The following is a 16,079-nucleotide window of genomic DNA, read 5'->3' on the forward strand; positions in this document are numbered from 1 at the left end:
GTAAATTGACCACATGCATTTGGCCATGCACAAGCCAAGCAAGTATGTAGCTATGAATATGCGGACATTGTGGATGCATAAGTGCACGTAGGTCACAAAAATGTAGCTGAAGAAAAAACTATGACTGTGGGGAAGAATGGGGAGGGGGAAGAGGAAAAAGGGAAGGGCCTTCCAACATTTTATTTCCAGTAGCTAAGACTGCCTATGCGTGTGCTCACTGGTATTCTAATTAGAACATGTCGGAGCACACTCGATTAATCGAGTCCGTTCCACATTCTAATTAGAATGCCACAGTGTCACTCACCGCAGCACCATGTGTATTAAGCCCCTGTGTGTTTAAAAATGGCCACAGAGCACTTTATCTAAACCTTATTCAACGAGGTTTAGTTAAAGTGTCCTGTGGCCATTTTTAAGTGCACGGGGCCTTAATACATGTGATCCTGCAGCGTTTTAATTAGAGGGGCTGTCAGGAAACCACTCTAATTAATGTCTGCCGCCGCTCCCCCCCACTCACAAGTATGCGTATAGGCAGCCTAAGTGATTAGGGACATTTCCCAGGAAGCAAGAGAGCAAGGTTCTTGGTGCCTCCCACCCAGAGGGACTTCTCTGACTTCCTGAAAGCTCTCTAACAACTAGGACATAGTTAGACCCCTCTCCAGCACTCTTTAGAAGGTGGCCCCTTGTGCAACCAAGAAGGGGGAAGATACCTGGGGCCAGAAGAAAGAATAAGCTGGAGGGTATGTGACTCAGTGAGATGACTGCTTCTGAAAGGAGAATGTTCTGGGTTCTAGCACTGACCTTTTCTCCCAGCAGGACTTGTGCAGCATACTGCTCTCTGTCCATTTTATCTAATGACTACTTAATGTAAGGTCTGTGGCTCACCTTCAAATTGAGCACTGGAGAAAGGACTATAGAATGCCTAATCTGTGGCATGGTGGCTAGAGTGCTGTGCTGCATGTCAGAGAGATGCAGGTCTTGATCTTTGGGCAAAGAAGATCTAGCATCTAAGAGTGTCTATATATGAGCGCGGAGGCTGCTCCAACACGATATAATTAGAGCACATCTGAGCAGGCTCTATTAAATCGAGTCTGCTGTAGCATGGTAATTACCATGCTCCAGCCAGCCTCTGCATCTTGTGTATCAGCATCCCCATGCTTCAAAATGGACACAGGGGCGCTTTATCTAAAGCTCATTCAATGAGCTTTAGATAAAGCACCCCCACCGCTATTTTGAAGCTGATATATGAGACACTCTGGGCACTTTAATTAAAGTGCCCCTTCCCCCCCACCACAAGAGCATATGTATAGACTCCCTGGGTTTCCTGTTTCCTGGGTAAGTGCCCTAACCCCTCAGTTATTAGGTCTAAAACATGGAAGGGCCCTCTCCTCCCCTTCCACCAGGGTGTATACTTGTGTACAGCCCTTGCCAATCTGTAATATACTGCACGCACTCAGTCTATATGCAAATGCTTATGTGTCCACAGAGGTAACAGAATCACAACCAGTGCATAATCAGTGTCAAAAAATCTAAGTGTCTATACTAACAATGAATCACACCATCCCTTCCCAAACCATCCAACTCATGCTTGTCAGAGATTGTTATGGAAGGAGCCAGGACCAGATCCCTCAAGACCACCCTACCCACCTACACTTGCTCATGTGCATTTGAACCCCAAAGCCTGGGCAGCCTGGGAAGGAACATAAAGGGAGAAAGTGTTCTTAGTCACCTATGCAGTTGCAATCCCATTCACTATTGACATGGCAAGACACTCTGGAATATCACCCTGTTATCAACTGGCCCGATATGCATGAAATAAAGGCATAGGGAGTTAAACCTATAAAACTTGCAGGCCTCAACTTATTTGAAATCTTATACACCATAGTTTCAAATGTCTTATTGAAACTATGATCACCACAGCAAGCCATTTCAGTTCCAATTAATCCTTTCAATTGTAATGAGGGCTGTTTGTTTGAGCAAGGTGGAACTGATGTTAGAAAGGTCTCAAGTGTCAAAATAATTGAGTAAAATAGCTACTTGAAAACCATTCAGAGAAAAAAGAAAGCCGACAAAAAAATACAATTCATTATTCTACTTTAGTAGTTCATAGGTAATTTTCTAATTACATGGATAATTTGCCCATTTTACATCATTTCCTTGCACTTGAACACTTAGCAGAGGATGTCATGATTGCCCCAGATGGCCTTAAAATCAGATTTTAAAAGTCACCGTGTTTTGTTCTCACTTTAACAGGCCTATAAAATTTACTCCAAGAGGGAAACAAATTGTTGAAAATTAAAAAAAAAACTTGATACATTAAAAGAAGGCGTTTGGTTTTCAGGGTCAATATGAGACTAGAATTAAAGCATACATTTTTACCAGGTATGATAATTCTCCACTGAAACAATTTAAAAGCATGGTGGAGGATTCTGTACCACTGTTAAGTCTCTAAATTATTGTTGGATGTTTTTTCTAACAGATATATTCTATTTCAATCACTGTTTTTGGACTGAAAATAGAAGTTAATATGGAGAAGTCCTGTGGTCTATCTTACATTGGAGTTCAGACTAGATGATTGGAGTTCAGACTAGAGGTCCATTCTGACCTTATAAACCTATGAATATCCCAGGGTGACTTCTACACTATTGCTTATAATGTCATTTGATGACTCCTAAATCATTCTAACTGAAAGTAATAATGTGTAAAACTGAACTGCTTTGAATAAGCACTCAGAAGGCAGGGTGCTTATCCAAACAATCTGGATCAATTCAAGCTGAAAAGCTAAATAGATCAATTTTTTAAAAGAAATTTTCTTCCATCAACCTGGTAACACCCTAATGGCATTTTCATGGAGAATCAGGAAAAGCTAAGGCATATGTAATGAATAATGCTGACAAAGCAATTACAATAATAAAAAAAAATCTGTCTGGGGGTCAGGGCCAGGTTTGGTTTGCACTGAGGATGCTAGTTGGTTTGAATTCTTATTTTATTTACAGGTTAGTTAACTGATCCCTAGCGGACCCTTTACATGGATGCCTGTTTGCCTTTAATTTTGCACTCAAATCAGCTTGAGGCAATTAATAAATACTAACATTTAGACATCTAAGTACCTGATTAGCGGGCAGAATCTTGTCAATTACTGTCTAAATATTGTCATCTACACCCACAACAAAGTGCACTTTGTCACATGCAACACCAATTGATAATTAGCACAAAACTGGATGCAAAGCTAGCACCTACAGAAGACTGGCCCTTTCAATCAATCCTAAATCCCTCTTTCATACTAAAAGGACCAGCAACCTGAGGGGGACCAGAGAGAAAAGCAAATTTGACAAAAGCTGGAAGGGCAATGGGAAGAGGTGCTGCCCGCTCACCTCTCCCACACTCTTCATGGAACTTCCAATCTGGCTGGAGATGCCCTGAAAGCGGTCAAGGTCCCAGCGGGGTATCTTGGTAACGATGTAATCCAGGCTGGGCTCAAAACAGGCAGTAGTTTTTCCTGACACCACATTCTTGATTTCTGGTAAGGGAATCCCTAGAGCAATTTTTGCAGCAATAAATGCTAATGGGTACCTAGCAGAGATGGGAGGGAAAGAAAGGAAGAGAAGCAATTTTTATTATTGTGGTTTGTAAAGTAGGAGACAAAGAAAACTACAATCCTCCAAAGCTGCATCAATAAAAATATTAACCATATTCTACAGCAAAATCTCCTCTTTCCTGGCAACCAGCATGCAAGTATAACTCATCCGAGAACAGCAAGACTCCCTGATGCAATGTATAACTCATAATGTGGTACATTCAGAGTGCTGAGGTAAGAATTCGCTATTAAGAGCACCCTTGTGATTAAGGACTCCAAGTCAGGAGGTCTGGGTTTGATGCTTGGTCCCAGGACAGGCTTGCTTCATGGCCTCATGAAAGTCCTTTAATCTCTGGGCTCTAGGCCTTCTGCCAGACAAGGAAACAAATCAAAATGGATACTTGTTGCCATCAACTCCTAGGGAAGCAATGGAAAATACTGGGGTTCTCAGTAGCTACAGGACTGCAATGTGTACAAAACTATACCAGTGTAGAACACATGATATTTATCCAATGCTACTGTTTTATATATATTATACATGCTGAGGCAAATCAAAAACATCTGTTTCATAGCATTCAGTTATTTAAAGTGAAACAATGAAATGCCCACTGGCAGTTATTGTGGCCTGTCTCCAGTTTGCTACAGGGCTTCAACAACTGCACAAGTTGTTGAAAACTGCAAATTAATGATTAATTTGCACTTCGACAGCATCTGTAAAGTGCAATTAAGAAGCCAATTTTTACACAGCCCACTTTGACCACCCTTTGCCTGGATTAGTTTGATTAGCCATCAAAACAAAAGCAGCTAGCAATACCATGTGCTTCAACCTGGCAGACAGCTCATTAATAACTAAATCCTTAGGGTCCCAGAGATTATTTGCAGCCAACATATAGATGCTGGTGATGTACTGTATAAAGAGATCTAACAGTCTTCACTTCTAAGAGCTTTTCCATTTGTAATACACAGCAACCAAACTCTGATTCAAGTACTCCTCTTCCTACCCCTTATGTCCTTATGTCCTACCTTACCCTGTAGCCTTGGATGCCAAGGCAGAGCTTCTTGAGAGCCTGGCGTTTACTTCAATGACACAGTACTCCAGAGAGGTGGGATGCAGGGCATACTGGATGTTACATTCTCCCACAATGCCCAAGTGGCGGACAATCTTGATGGCACGTTCCCTCAGCATCTGAAATTCCTCATTGGAGAGTGTCTGGCTTGGAGCTACTACAATAGAATCTCCTATTTGTTGAAACAAAAAACAAAAGACTTTGATAATAATAAATTCTGGGTGCTGGGGTCACGTTGCTACTAGCTGACTGTATCTTAGGAAATGACTCATGCTTTTCAAACATCAAGTGCTGTGGAAGGTGCCAAGTATGGGCATTTCAGTGCACAGTACTAGATTCTGATGAGACTACATTACCTATGCTACCTTGTGAAATGTGAGATGCTTTGGAAAGACTCAGCCTATTGAAACCATTTTGCAGCCTACCCGGTAATACTCTTAATCTAAATCTGATAGAACTCTGCATTCTGTATCGCTGGCCAGATAAGTGTATCACCTGCATTAAGAAGAAAGAGCATGTATGAAAATATTGATCTAAAAGCAATGTACAGTGCGCTATACTGTGATGTACAGCAAACTTACCTGTGTGGACTCCCATGGCATCAACATTTTCCATATTACAGACAGCAATACAGTTATCAGCAGCATCTCTTACTACTTCATATTCTATCTCCTTCCAGCCAACTACTGACTTCTCCACTAGAATTTGGTTGGTCATTGCAAAGGCCTGCAAATCAGGTTTTAGAAACATTAGAGAGGACGGATGGTAGAAAAGAATAGGAAATGCATTTTTATTAAATATGTGCAGCAGAACTTTAATATAGCCCACTCTCGCATGTAAGGCTTTTATGATGAATTTCAAGATGTCCCAACATACAAATTGTAAAACCTGATATTATAGCACCCAATTTAAATTCTTCCCAAAATCTTGGTGTAACATCATAGAAATAAAGGTAACACATGAAGTAACATTGATAGTTGGACAACAGAATATATATTATTAATCCAAATATAAAAATACAAAGCTTTGATCCTGGGGACAGTTACAGCCATTATTCATTTTCTATATGCAAGTAGTCTCAGTGAGCACATCTACATAAGACATTTACTGCAGAGCTGCCTAATTAGCTCCTCCACAGGACAGTACTTGTAAATACAAGTATGATCCTGCAGCAGAGTTCTTTAGTAGGCAGCAACACATGTATAGATGCTGACAGGGCTGGCTGGGACACAAGGGTGATTCAGCGCACGGGCTGCCTGCTAGCCAGCCCCACACTGGAGCACCCTCATGCCCCAGCCAGCCTCTCCGCAGCATATTAAGCCAGGTCAGAGCAGCCCCGGGCTAGCAGGCTGATCCCCCATGCTCCCTGCCAATCAGGGCTGCTCCAAACAGTTCAATGTGCTGAGGTTCCAGGTGCACATGAAGACACAGTGCCTGGGAGCAATAAACTCCAATGAATTGTACACCAGCGTTTACTACTGTGTACTAATAGCATGTGTAGATGCACCCATTGGCTTCAATAGGACTAGTTTTTTTTATAGAGAGTTAAATGTGTACCTATATAAAGGGAGATGATATTGGTGCTTGCAGAAAATGCTAAACTAAACTAATAACTATTCTGTGCTCAATGTGGCATTCTGACCTACTCTAAAACTAATCCCAAAAGTATTCTTCAATACACTAGGCAAAACTGCAAATATATCAAGATAGCGAAAGAATATAACATGAACTTTGTCCATATAGACTAACAATTATAGGATACTTGTTAAATTCACTGAAAATATTAGAATGACTCAGTTCCTCTGTCAATAAACTCACCTTCCTGCTCTGAAATTGGCAGCCTCAAGTTACGTTACTTAAGGCTATCTACATTGCAAGTTTGGATGTAGCATTATAACAGCCAAATTATGTTTCTTTTAGGATAGGGCTTCAATATGTTACAATGTGGCCTCCTGGAGCTCCTTTTAATTTTAGTGAAGGATCTGGGCTTCCAAAACCAAAATTATGGTGTGACACAGTCCAGTCTTTTTACTTGCCTCCCACAAATCAGACGGTCAGGGGGGCAGTGTTCTTACCCAGAACTGTAAGAACACAGGCAGGCACCTGTGACAGCTGCTGCATGTGGACAGTGGTGACTTCTTGTTGCCACTGCCACTATGATCACAATTGTGCTGCTGCATTAAAAGATTTTTTTTTGTTCCATCCCCCAACTGGTTGGCAACTGAGGCAGTTGCCCCCATCACCCTGCCCTAGATACACCACTGGCATTACCTTCAGCTACAACTTAAGTGCTGCCCCTAACCCACGTCTCATCTAGAACAAAAAATCTCTACCTCATTTCCATGTGAGGGAAAAACCCCACAACTGTATCTCCTAAAGAAAGGGGGGGGAAAAATCAGCATTTTTGACCAATAGTGGCTTGTTTATACAAATCTGTAGAAGAGGATCCTGCTATATTTCTGGTCCGGCACAAATATCTCCTTTGAGATTCAGCTACATAAAGGTCTGATCTTTGTCCCTCAGTTCCTGGCATGTTGTGGTAGCTAAGCTTGATAAGGATTTTCACTTGCCAGGTTTCTTCCTTGTGACACTCACCACTAAGAGCAAGAGAAAATAGGCCATTTTGCTTCTTTTTTAGCAAAATTGCTGCAACATTTGCTCAAACTATGACCAGTTTCTGAGAGAAACTAACAGTGGTGGATGATGTCATTTCATTATTCACATTACTGAAATGAGTAGCAAGTATGATGAAGATCGGGGCATTAGAGAGAATCCAGATAATGTTTTAACAGGAAGGTAAAACGTGTAATATATGTAATAGATTGATGTGTGACTGTTACAAGAATATCTTTAATCAAATGGTTGATCCCTACTGCTATCAACTGCAGACATACCTTGGTACCCAGGTCCAGCAGACTTTCCTTGTCAGGACATATACCTGATCCCAGCCCACCCAGGGCGTAGGCAGAGCGTATCATGACTGGGTAGCCAATCTTTTCTGCTGCCACAAAAGCATCTTCAATCTTAAAGCAAAGAAGAATACATGTCAAATAAAATGTTATGATTTAAGCTGATTAAAGTTTGCATATCTAATTGCACAGTTGACTGAAAACACTATCAGTAAGGCAGTTCACAAAGTAGGGTAAGGGGAAAAGAGTGACTGGCGTTATGTTATCAATCATGAGACAAATTTGAGGATGGACTGCAATATCCAATTTGCCCTTAGTTACACATAGGCATCCCTATTGACTAAAGGACCAAATTTGTACTTGGTATATTACCAGTGATCTCACTGGACTTACCCAACTATAGATTTGAGCTGGCATTTTTAATAATGTCAAAGTTCCATTTTTTTTTTTAAAGACTTAATCTCTTTCTCTCTCCCTCTCTCTCTGAACCAAATACCATTTTTCACTTTCTCATTTTTCTTCAACAGGATCTCTGTAACAGAGAAGGCCCCTCTACATGGACATAGAGGTGCAATGCGATCTAAAGCACAATCCATACAATTGCATTTCCTGCCATGCAACATGTGTTCCATCAGCTGCAAGACTCTCAGCCCTGGCTACGCCTGGGGCACAGCCAGGGCTGAGAGTCATCAGCAGCATGGGACTCCCCTGAGGCTGGAAGATCGCAGCAGCTGCAGTTTCCCAGCTGCGGAGGCACAGACTATAAATGCAAATTAAAGGTGGATATAAATCAGCTATGAAGTTATTACCCATTTTCCAGCAATAACTTTATAGCTGGTTGGACCTTTTTAAGGCACCATACTTAATTTGCACATGTACCCAGTCTAAATTATGGTAATTGTGCAATTAGCCAGGTAATTGAATAATAGATGTAAAGGAGGCCTTAACAACCTAACTGTTGGCCCTGTGTTGCAGCTTGTAAAAGTTAAAAAGAATATCCACTGTAATGTTAAATAATTTCTTCACATTGCTCTACTATTCCACTTATTTTACTGGAGGTTCAGGTAACTTGACTATCTTTCACAACCAGATTGGGCTTTCATACATTGCACATGCAGTTTTAACTACTTCAAATCATTATGAACTGCCATCAGTCGCTATGTTTCCACAAGACTATGTTTAACCCTCACCATGCTAGGTCAGATTAAACTTTCCCCAAATTAAACAGAACGGAAAAATCTGTTTCAAAGAAGAATAAAGTTAATTCTGCTGGCACTGGGCTTATCTGATTTACCGATTCCACTGCAAAGCTGGGAGCAATCTTTTCATTTATTTCCATCAGTTTGTTAGTAAATAGGTGCCTGTCCTCGGTGGCCATGATGGATTCAACTGAGGTGCCCAGGACCTTTACTCCATACTCCTGCAGAACACCTCGTTTGAACAACTCCACTCCTGAAAAGAGAATATGGTTAGAATATTGTGCAAAGAGGAAGTGTATAGAGATCTGGACCTCTAGCGACTCACATACATGACCTCCTCACCACAGAACCTTACTGCTAGCAGTCCACATTAAAGGTAAGATCCACAACAAACTCAGCTTTTAGTCTCCCACATTCAGAAAAGCATACAGTCAGATGCTTACATTTAAGGGAACAGGAATGTTTTCATGAATCTCCTGAAACATTTATACCTATGCTAATAGAAGGCAAAACCAGCCCCATCATTCTGAAGGGGGAACATTTTACACGCTTTCCCCATCTCATTTCCACTTCTGTCTGTGCCCATTATTATATTCAATAGGTACAGTTTAGTTACTTCTCATTTTGATAGATATAGCCAATATTGATCTTATATATATGTCTGAAAGTGAATTAGGTATTGTAGCTGAGACACTCATTTTTGTGCAAGCAGAACCAAGTATAATGAGTGTAAAATTCAGCTACAAAGCCAAAACGATTCCATGATACATACCACAGTTAAGAGCTGTCTGGCCGCCCATGCCCAAAATTAACCCATCTGGCCTCTCTGCTTTGATGACCTCTGTGACAAACTGTGGTGTGATGGGGAGGAAGTAGACTGTGTCAGCCTGCTTTAAGCCCACTTCATTGGTTTGGACTGAGGCAATATTGGGGTTCATGAGGACAGTTTTCACATTTTCTTCCTGGAAGATGAAAATTACCATCTAAATATATTACATTCAGAGAAATAAGCCAGAAGAAACAATAGACCGACAACTGATAAAGAACAGCACAATTAACTCAAAATGGTGCCTTTTATGCCGCACTGGGTCACAGAAACTAGAATAAATTTCAGTTCTTTGAGGACCTGGCTGCAGTGGACTAGATATCTGTCTTAGATAGCCAACATACATGCCCAAGGAGCTCCTATGTGGTAAACCAGAGCACAGAAAGAAGAAATGTAGTTTCCCAAAAAAAGTCTTGCCAGGACATTCTAAGAGTATGGACTGTGTTAGACCCCAACTTCATGCGGCGCCCAACGACTAGGGAGACGATCCAATTGCTCAGGGATCCAGTTGCTCGGGGAGCAAACAGGGAGCAAACACCAGCACACATTGCTCGACAACAGCTTTATTCAAAATGAAGACAGGTTCAGGCGAGCTCCCAAAAACCCAACAAACCAGGGAGCAGCATTGAACATCAGTTCTTTCCACATTTATACACCTTGGTTCATACTCCTTAGCATTTACTCCACCTTGGTCTCTCCTTTGTTCCACCCATATCTCCTCCTATCTCAAGCTCTGCCTCTGTTTACTGTTTACTTCATTAGCATGAAATTGCCTATGCATTTTATTCATTTACATGTCTTTTTGCTAAGAGGGCATGTCTAAGACCTTGACTCCACTTCTTCGGTCACTGGGCGGACTTTGACCAAAACCTGGAAGGTTCTGAAGGCCTCTTTACCAATCACCATTCACCTTTTTGCAAAAATTTATCTCAGATTCTTTTACTAGTTACATGTTGTCTTTCACATTTCAGCCTGTTTTTCAGTTCCATGTTGTATCATCTTCACATTCCTAAGGCTTCCTCATTCTCAGCACACAAACTTACACAGACTCACTTGAAAATGGTTGACACAATTATATGGTTACTTAGCATAAGCAAATGGCTGGCTTAGCATAAGCATTCATAAGCAAAATCTGCCTTACCGCCTAATGATACATAATGAGCTATATATATATATATATATTTTTTTTTTACAACACTACTATATTGTTAAGAAAATGCTTGCCTAAGCATCTTGCAATGTTACTTTTAATATATCATTCTGCCTTGTGGTTAGCATCTCTGCTAGGGCACAGGTTACAGCTTTTTATTCAGCTGCAAATTCAATGCTTCCCAAGATCCAAATACTGTCACCGTAACAGACTGTTAAATGAATACTATCAACTAACTATTTTGAGTTCTCTGCTGTAAATATGCTGCAATGAAGCATCAAGGTGAGGAAAGGTATACGTCTTTCAGAAAGAGCAACAACATGCCCAGGCAGGAAAAGCATGCAAGGCAAAGATCAGTTCATATTGTAAATGTTGTGATAAAAGGTACTTATTACGGCTGTGCAAAATTCCTACAGGTGTCTCGTTTCAAAGCTGTTTTGATGCATTTCGAACTTCAAACAGCGAAATTCATGAACAGCACATGCCCCCGGTGGCTGGGGAGCACAGCTGTGCCAGCAGCAGTGGGAGTCTGGTGGCGGTGAGCAGGGGGCATGGCGCACGGTCAGCAGTGGCAGGGGTGGTGAGTGCTGACCATGGGTCAGCAAACACCCGCAGGCACTGCCGGAAGCGGCAGCCAGGGGCAATCATGGACTGCCCACAGATGCTGCCAGCACTGCCAGCGGTGGGGTGACAAGCAGCGACTGCCTGCAGGCACCGCCAATGCTGTTGGTGGTGCCTTTTCACAGGGGGTACACCACCACACGAAGGAGTGCACGTGCACTCCCTACACATCGCCCCTGGTGAAAATGAGGCGATGAGCAGGGGGGACAGGTGGGAGCCCCCCCTGCAAGCACTGGCTAACTGCTGCAGCTGCTGCCCCTTACCCCCACTCGGCAGCATTAGCCATGGGGGACTCATCCCCCCACCCCCCCATGGTTGGTGGGACTGCACCAGTCGCTCATGGCTTCAACTATATACTGAGACAGTGAGTTCACCAAATCATGTTTTGAAATAAAAAATGTGATCCTTTTTTCTCCTTTTCATAATCAATCTGTGAGCATGCTGGAATATGTACATATTTGTATAATCATCACAACCGCTTGACAGATTGTTTGTGGAATGAATTTATGGCTTGCTTGCCCAGGGAGCTGCTCACATATTATTGATCAACTAAGTCACACACACTGTTTCTTTTGTCTTATTCAGATAACATAAAATACATCAATTAGACCATGCCAAAAGTTTCTGCTGACACTCCTTTTTCCAATGGAAACTTGGTGTTTCAATTTAAAAGCTTTTTCCTTGGGGGGGAAAAAAAAAGTAAAAGATTTAAAAGTTGAAGGAAAATGTTTGGGATTTGGGGAAGCAATGGAAAGCCAATACTTTTCATATGGTAAGGTTTAGGTTTTATGATCATAACATATTCCTTTGATTTGTCCAGAAGCATTTTTCCCTATTTTTGTGCAAATTTTCCATTGAGGGAGGAAGATCTATCAATTTCCTACCAGTTGTAATAATTGTATATTTCAGACCCGTCCTTGTCCTTGAGAGAAGGATTTTTGCAGGTGATATTTTTGTTTGGCCCACCTACATGGTTAGGACAGACTTATATATGCTTTTGAATGCAATGCATTCTTCTTCAGGTCTTTATCATGGCTACAAATTCATTCAACACTACTTAATTTTATGCACATACCTAAGGGATGGATTTAAACACAGAATTATTTGTCTTGTTGAGCTCAGGCTTAATAAACAGAAAGGGTGGGAAATACCAGCAAATCAGTATCTGAATTATTTTGTTTTAAATGGTGAGGTGAAAGTTTGGCAAAGAAAGATCTTTAGCCTCTCACTTTCTGCTTGTGTTACCTGCCCCCATTTTCTGCCATCCACACGATGTCGTTTTCCCTTGGTGGGTGCTGACCAACTGCCTCATCTTTGGCATGCTATTGTAAATCACCACTGCTAGAGGCAAGGTCAGGAAGAGCAAATGCTGCCTCTGGAATGGCTGATTAATGCCAAGATCACAACAGCTGGCTGGTGGCAAGAAGAAAAAAGGGGTATTCTAGAAGGTCAAGCCAGCAAAATTTAGGACAAAAACTGCACAGTACACAGTACAGGTTTCTCTGGCTTTATGCTGTACATGTGATCCTGGAAAAATGTCACACAGTTCAAATTTGCATAAAGGTAACCCACTTTACAATGTAGCAAATAGGGATCCATTCCCAGACCTCGATTGTACTGATCCCCAGACCCATTTCTACCACTTTTACAAGACATTTTTGGTACTCACCAACAGCAGACAGTACACACAAGCGTGGGGCACTATCATAATGAGGATGGCAACTACAGAAACACGTCGGAGACAATGAGGGAGGAGCATAGGAGACTATATTTTGGTGCATGTCACTCCCACAATGCACCGCACATAGCAGCTGACTGCTGGCTTCCACCACACCGATCGCATAAGAGTGAATTTACCTCACATATAACGAATTTTTGGTATAGAAAGGGCCATCACATAAGAGCAAATTCACATGTACAGAACCCACATAAAGCGAGGGAAACCTGTAGAACTAAGTTTGGAAGATGGAGACAAATAAAAAGGTGCCCTCCTTTAAAATTCAAGATGCTATTTGTACAGAGACTACCCAGATCCAGGACTCTCATTTCCTGATTTGATATTGAATAATTGAACAGGTGAACACTTTACACAAAATGCTAGGCTTGGCAATTCAGATTAATACAGCACATGTAAAACAATGCTTTACAACATTTGGGGTTCAGTTCTCAATTACTATAAGTCTCACCCTGATGCAGGAGTGTAGGATGCAGGATGAATCAAACCTATTGGGAAGGAATGTGGGGAGATATCTAAGTTACCTTTCCTCTTTCCTGATTTTATTTTAACTTGGGGGCTTAAATTGCCCTGACAACTTAGAGCAGTTCCAGGGCTTCTCTAAACTACATACTCTGCAGTCAACAGCTGCACCAGCTGTGTATCTGGCAGTATCATGAAGTCTTTTTTTTTTTTTTCCAGATGAAAGTGTGCGAGTGACAAAGGTAGAGGAAGGGAGATCTGGTTACACTGGCCTTATACTATACGACAGTAACCCTGTCTTTGAAGGACTCTTCAGCTGCTTATTCTAGTTCATCTTCCAGCTACTTCGCAAAGCACAGGGAATGGATTCATTAAAGCCTGCTTTTAAAATGTATCTTCTTTCATTTACAATAAATACTATTTTATTTGGAAACACTAATAGGAGAGTGCAGAAAATTCATAAACATTTTCACCAAAAAGCATGGTTTTTCTATTCCCTTATTACTAATGACTTCATCACATTCATTTCCCACTAGCATCTCAATGAATAACAATTTATCTGCAAAACAGCTGAAGAATCAGAGAAGTTTCACTAATTTGAATGCAAACTACCCTTTGTCACACCATTCATTTACAAAGTGCATTGTTTGCCATTCACTATATTCCTTTTTTTTTTAATTACAGGTATTCTATTATAGAGATATAAGCAACACACATCACAATGAAGAGCAAGGAGTCAAGGACCAGGACAATCCAAAGGATAACATTCAAATTCCAGCTATTCATAATTATTCCCCCCAAGAATCCAGGCTGAAACAAACTCAGATCAGTGGGCCAACAATTCACCAATAGAAAAAAAAAAGTCATAAATCCACAGTTTTAGAATAAGTAAATAAGTGATCGTCTAAGTTGCAACAAAGGAAAAAAGTTGAACAACATTCTTGTGTGTTGTCTCACCTTCATGGCTTTAACAGCCTGTGATCCAGAGTAATCAAATTCCCCTGCCTGCCCAATTGACAGACCCCCAGATCCTAGGATGAGAACTTTGGAGACCTAGGGAAAAACATATGCAACAATTAATATGATTTTTAAAATGCTACAAAGCATAGGAGTTAGAGCTGGGGAAAAAGAACCCTACAATATGGAACAATTTTGAATTACAAAAAGAAACCAGAAGGTCTAAGGAAAAAAAAAGCCACCTTCAGAAAAACTGTGGCTTTATTTCCAGCTTTACAGGAAAAGTTTTCTTGAACCCATCACATGTACATTTGGCTAAAGAAATGCATACACATTATGTTTTGCACAAAATACAAATAAATATATTGATTATTTTATTTCTGTGTAGACTACCATCTTTCATTTTGGCTTCCCATTGCTTTGTTTTATATTTTTTATTCAAAGCCCTGCTGCATTTGAAAGGAACCATTTATTATAACATCCTACTCATGAAACAAATAACTTATGTGCTGGCAATACAGCTTCAGTTTGATGCTGGACTGGACTACAGCATGTGCCTTGGGACAGAGAACTTCGTGATAAACATAGATTCTGTTTGAAGAACATCCAAATACATATACACAAAACCTGCATATAGGAATAGAAAGATTTAATAAAATACAGAAAGAAATCTATAATGGAGCTTCTATGAGGGAGTCCCATGCTCCAGTTTCCCAGCTACATGTTCATGCAAAGCATTTTCTACATTTGAGTCAATACAAGTCACAGCTACTCAGTGACTGACAGATAAAAATAAAGGTCATTAATATACTGACCTCAACTCTAGAAGCGGTAGCTCTGGCCTTGGGCAGCACCGAGGCAACGGTAGTACCTTTGCCCTTCTTAATCAGTGAAATAAATGAATCGAATAGCAACTGGGAAAGATAAACACATATTTAAGCACCCAAAATGGAGCTAAACCAATTATGAAAGTTAAGGCAAAACAAACTTCTTGCTGCAGGCCAGAGGGTTAGGTGGTGTAAATCAGCTTAGCTCCACTGATATCAGCATCTTTGATTTATACCAGCAAAAAAATTGGCCCCATATTTCTAATTTTCATCATATTATTTGACCTAGCAGATGAACCTAAGTCAAAGAAATAAGAAAGCCTCAAGAAAGAGAACACAAAGAAAAAGCATTTAAAAATTCACACACAGTTGAATATATGTGCTACTACATAAGGGATATATGAGTTCGAAATCTATGTGCTGTACACTTAACCAGATCAATGGAGCTATGAGGATTTATACCAATTGAGAAAGGGCCCTGTTACATATATCTTTAACAGTTGTTTGTTATTAACCTGCAAACTGACTGGGCACACGTTTGTCCTTGAGTCAGACTGCAGATCTCTAAGGATATATAGTACACTATAAAATGTGTTCAAAACACTGAAACTGCATGGCAGCTTGGAAAGAGATGTCTAAGAGTGGTTTTTAAGTTCTTTGAGATTCCCCTCTGAAGTGGTAAGAACTTCCTTGCTACTGAGAGATTCACTTTTAAACATAAATACAACATTAAATTATATCATTTCTAAACA

At 40.7% G+C, this 16,079-nt stretch overlaps 1 protein-coding gene across 2 annotated transcripts in view; it reads right to left on the minus strand.

Annotated features, from left to right (window-relative positions):
* Positions 1 to 16,079, minus strand: part of CPS1 (carbamoyl-phosphate synthase 1) — a 144,163-nt gene that overhangs the window by 77,305 nt on the left and 50,779 nt on the right. For both annotated transcript variants that reach the window (XM_025202494.1, XM_006022276.3), the window contains exons 12-19: positions 15,316 to 15,414; positions 14,501 to 14,596; positions 9,522 to 9,711; positions 8,845 to 9,002; positions 7,536 to 7,664; positions 5,223 to 5,367; positions 4,603 to 4,813; positions 3,372 to 3,570 (exon numbers count right to left, since the gene is read on the minus strand). In XM_025202494.1, coding sequence (XP_025058279.1) covers positions 3,372 to 3,570; positions 4,603 to 4,813; positions 5,223 to 5,367; positions 7,536 to 7,664; positions 8,845 to 9,002; positions 9,522 to 9,711; positions 14,501 to 14,596; positions 15,316 to 15,414 — 1,227 coding nt within the window. The remainder of the gene's footprint in view (positions 1 to 3,371; positions 3,571 to 4,602; positions 4,814 to 5,222; positions 5,368 to 7,535; positions 7,665 to 8,844; positions 9,003 to 9,521; positions 9,712 to 14,500; positions 14,597 to 15,315; positions 15,415 to 16,079) is intronic.

This window comes from Alligator sinensis, unplaced genomic scaffold (assembly GCF_000455745.1).
Source record: "Alligator sinensis unplaced genomic scaffold, ASM45574v1 scaffold730_1, whole genome shotgun sequence".
NCBI lineage: Eukaryota > Metazoa > Chordata > Crocodylia > Alligatoridae > Alligator > Alligator sinensis.